General features: G+C 38.3%; 1 protein-coding gene across 1 annotated transcript in view; it reads left to right on the forward strand.

The window, feature by feature from the left end:
* Positions 1–1,419, forward strand: part of smo (smoothened, frizzled class receptor) — an 11,397-nt gene extending 9,978 nt beyond the window's left edge. The window contains exon 12 of the mRNA XM_016488904.1: positions 10–1,419. Within this exon, the coding sequence (XP_016344390.1) occupies positions 10–605 (596 nt within the window). The 3' untranslated portion in view covers positions 606–1,419. The remainder of the gene's footprint in view (positions 1–9) is intronic.
* The last annotated feature ends 3,017 nt before the right edge of the window (positions 1,420–4,436 follow it).

Consider the following 4,436-nt stretch of genomic DNA (forward strand, 5'->3'; position numbering starts at 1 on the left):
TCCCTACAGTTCCGCCTCCAGAGGAAAGAAACAACCTTTGGATGGTTGAAGCAGAAATTTCTCCTGAAATGATGAAAAGAAAGAAGAAGAAGAAAAAGAGAAGGAAGGAAATACGGCCAACGGGTCCTGCAGCGGACGAAGGGAAGACTGCCTACCACCGGAAGGAGTTTGGCCCCAGCTCAGTCCCCCGTCTCCCAAAACTTCCAGGTCACCAGAGTCTGGTGGCTAACCTGTGGGAGCAGCAGCGACAGCGGCAGGAGGAACAGGATATGCTACCTGGAGCCTTCCCTGAATTCAGGCCTTCATGTCCTCTTCCTTACCAGGAGAGATATGGTGGTTTGGGATATTTATGCAATAAACCCTCCAGCCTCCCCCTTGCCAATCCCCTGACGCTAAGAAATAGCATGCAAGATGATTCAGATGGCTTCCAGCAATCATCATGGAAACCTAATGGGGTTTTCCGGCACCTTGGGAAGGAAGCTTCCGTGATGGGTGCTGGCAGGACTACCGTTGTGCCACGGGCCGATGGCAGGAGGGGTGTACCAATACACTCCAGAACAAATCTTATGGAGGCTGAGCTACTGGATGCTGACTCAGATTTTTAAATCTTTGAGTTGTTGGTGCTCATTTTGCGCTGTGAAAGGTGCTGCATACTCATGCCAAACAATGAACCTGAAGCAGAAGTGGGTTCGAACTGCTGTGCCAGCTCTGCTTGTCTAAAGGATAATACTTTTTTATGCAACTTTCATGATAATGAGAATTATGAACTGGATTTATGAAACATTATTAAAGAGTCATAAAAACATTTGTGCCTTCGACATGGATTTTGTAACATCCCACATGTGATTGTGGTGACAATACATATTGTTCAGTTTGCTAGCTGGGCTAATATGACATAATTTTGATTCCTTTCTTTGTTTGGAACAGGTTAGTGTGTAAAGGGGCTTTATTTAAGAATGCCACATAATTCGGATCTTAGCTTAAAGGGGAATTGTGTAATTTCTGCAGCACTGGAGTTACCAAACGGAATCACAAAAATAATGACTGTTTTCAAACAGGCCCGTCTGTCATTGGTCAATAAAATAGATAGCCCCATCCAGAACACATGCCATTGACTGAGCCAGTGTTGCTGTGTTGGCATAATCAAAAATAGCCATTTTTAAGATCTCTTGATCTGTAGATGGCGCTGTAACCAAATTTGTCTTTTGCCTTCAGATCATAGCGCCGATGAAGGGTACCAAGTTTTGTTTTGACAGATCGAAGTATTGCCAGGATGCAGCCTCTAATCCAATTTTGGTTCGACGTTGTTAACTTAATGTTAATGTCATATTAAAGGGATCTCCAACCCTGCTCCTGGAGAGCTACTGTCCTGCAGACTTCCATTCCAGTCCTGCTCCACACACCTGTCTGCAAGTAGCCCTGAACACCTTAATTAGCTGGTTCAGGTGTTTGATTGGGGTTGGAGCTGAAATCTGCAGGACTGTAGCTCTACAGGAGCAGGGTTGGAGACCCCTGCTATATTGAATGGAGGCAAAAATTCTGTTCAGTCATTTCTTTGCGACTCTGTTCAGTGGTCATTTAGTCCAATTTTGGTATGAATATTGACTGTTTTCAAACAGGTTTCCCCATCTGCTATTGGTCAGTCAGACATGCCATTGGTTGAGCCAATTATGCTGTGTTGATGTTCAAACAAGAATAGTGTACAAATCAGTGTGCAAATGGCTTATTTAAAGTTGTCCCGACAAATTAAACTGGGATAGGTAAAAGTATGTTTAACGTGGAGTAACACCAGCTTGTAGTGGGCCTATAGTCTGTAATATTATCACTGGTATGAAAAAAATACACAGTCTGTACTGTATCTGTTGGAAAACCTCACAATTAAACATCCTTGGCCACACCTTTATAGACATAAAGAAAAGTAACTGACAAAAGTGCTATTTCTTCAGAAAAAGAGAATTTATTCAGCTATTATTGTTACTTTTTTGTTTGGAAAAATTGCCTGGTGCAATCACAAACAAGTCCACCTCTCTCATTCAAAGAGTAAGAGAAAATAAAGGGCATTGTTTTTGTTTGTTTAAAAATTGTAGCTCAAAATGCCAATGGTTATGTAAGATTCTGTTTCCATTGACAATTATCTCTGTACAGTGCTATTACAAAAACTATTTTTCTACTTTATATTGTTTTTTTCACCTGTTTTATTTTATATTATTTTAAACTGTACATAATTAAGATCACATTTTTGTTTCTTACACCTATTGGAGTGATTTTTGCTTCATACACATTTGGATTTGCTTATCGGTGTGAATTTTGTTTGAAATTTTAAGCTTTTTCAACTTGGATCATTGTTAGTATCTGTGGCAATATTAACAAAAAAGCAGCTGTGCCGCATTTTCTGACCATTTGAAGCTGTCCTTCAAGAATGTATTTTTAGAAAAAAGTGTTTAATGAAGATGCTTGCGCTCTGTGACTGCGATGATATCTGTTTTTTTCCCATCACTGTTGCGGTTATTCCCTCATAAGAGCTGGTCTGTCCTTATCAATACTATTTTATGTCAGTATTTTCATGTGTGTATGTGATCTTTGCTGTTTTCCTGCCGGAGTCTCATTCCATTGTATATATTTTTTTAATATTGACATGCCATTAATGAATAAAATGTACTGAAACAGAGTAAAACTAAAGGATTCAGATTATAAAATGTTGAATGCTTCAAGGTTATTTTCATTACACACATAAAAAAGGAAATAATGTTTAGTATTAAAAAATTAATGTGATAGAGTATATTTTTTATTTAGTAGAGAAACACCTCTACCCAAAACTATATGAAAAACTGTATCTTTATGTAGTAGTACATAAAGAAAGATTGGCCCATATATTTTGCTCTCATTGATATTCTTGTACTCAGATTTTCTCCAGATTTGTATGATTTTGTATGAAGCTGAATCACAACCTTCGGTCACTTGTCAGCTGGTAGTGTTTAAAAAATATATTTTTACATACACTCTAAAACATGCTGGGTTGTTTCAACCCAACTTTGGGTCAAATATGGACTAACCCAACTTTTGGGTTAACCCAAAGGTTGGGTTAGTCCATATTTGACCCAAAGTTGGGTTGAAACAACCCAGCATGTTTTAGAGTGTAGTTTATACAAATAAACAACACAAAATATATTTAATTGTGTTTGTGTTACTGTTCATTCTCCAACCAGTTAAGTCAGAACAAACTTTTGTGAGCTAATACATCGATTATCACTCTATATAAAATATAATAGACTGACCAAGCAAGAGCAATTTTTTCTGCTTGCGAGTATGATATTTGCTTTTATACCACAGTTCAATAAACAAGAAGCTAATGATGAGTGACTTACATTTTAGAGGCAATACTGAAAGTCATTTTGTCTGTTTTGCTCCACCAACGAAGTTTCAAACAAGAGCCAGATCCATATGCAGCGAAAATAACCACTGAATCGCGGAGAAACACACACACAGCACAGAAGTGGCGTTGATTGAATGATTGAATCGTTGAACGAATCAACTGAGTAAATGGTTCAGCGACAGGGTTGCCAGGTTTTCACAACAAAACCCTCCCAATAAAACCCACACAATTGCTACTCAGGGTGGGGTGGGGCCGGGGGAGTAAAATAAACGCTTTTTTGGCGGGGTTCCCCTGGTAAAATTCGTATTCCATTGACTAAATATCACGTTATTGAGGTCGCTTCAACCTGCGGACATGAAAACAAACCCACGACAACAGTGTTAAAGTAGCCCAATACCGCGGTACAAACGCGGACTTGGCAACACTGTCAGCGCTGTCAGCGTGACTCGCATGAACAAGTAAAATTTGTCACCACCTTCTGGCGTGACGTTGTAATCTGTAGTAAGTAAAAGACCCTGAAAATCCCTAAACGTTTAACAAAACCTTGGCTTTATCCTGACCTATTCTGCATCCATTTCTCGTCTCATCCAAAGTCAAAATTTCGAGAATTAGCCATTACAGAATTATGAGATTTTTATAATAATATCTTTAATCTCAAAATTATTTAACGGCAACAGGGTTACTCTCGTAATTTTGACTTTATTCTCAATCTATTTTATCTCATATTGCTATGACTATATTCTTGTAATCTTTTATTAATAGTAATATTAATAGTAGTAGTCGTGGTATACTGTAGGTTCAACTTGACAATATACAAAAATAATTCCAAGGGAAAGAAAGGGAGTGCTAAGCAGCGTGTTCACAGCAGGCGTGGCTACAGTCAGTGTTGCCAATTTAGCAATTTTGTTGCTAGATTTAGCAACTTTTCAGACTACCCTAGCAACTCTTTCTTCCAAAAGCACCTAGCAACAAATTTAGCTATTTTAAAATTTTATTTGTCTACTTTTAGCAACTTTTGATAAGTGACTCGAACAATAAAAGGCACACATTTTCCATCTAAATT

This window comes from Sinocyclocheilus anshuiensis, unplaced genomic scaffold (genome assembly GCF_001515605.1).
Source record: "Sinocyclocheilus anshuiensis isolate Anshui unplaced genomic scaffold, SAMN03320099.WGS_v1.1 scaffold641, whole genome shotgun sequence".
In the NCBI taxonomy this organism is placed as follows: domain Eukaryota; kingdom Metazoa; phylum Chordata; class Actinopteri; order Cypriniformes; family Cyprinidae; genus Sinocyclocheilus; species Sinocyclocheilus anshuiensis.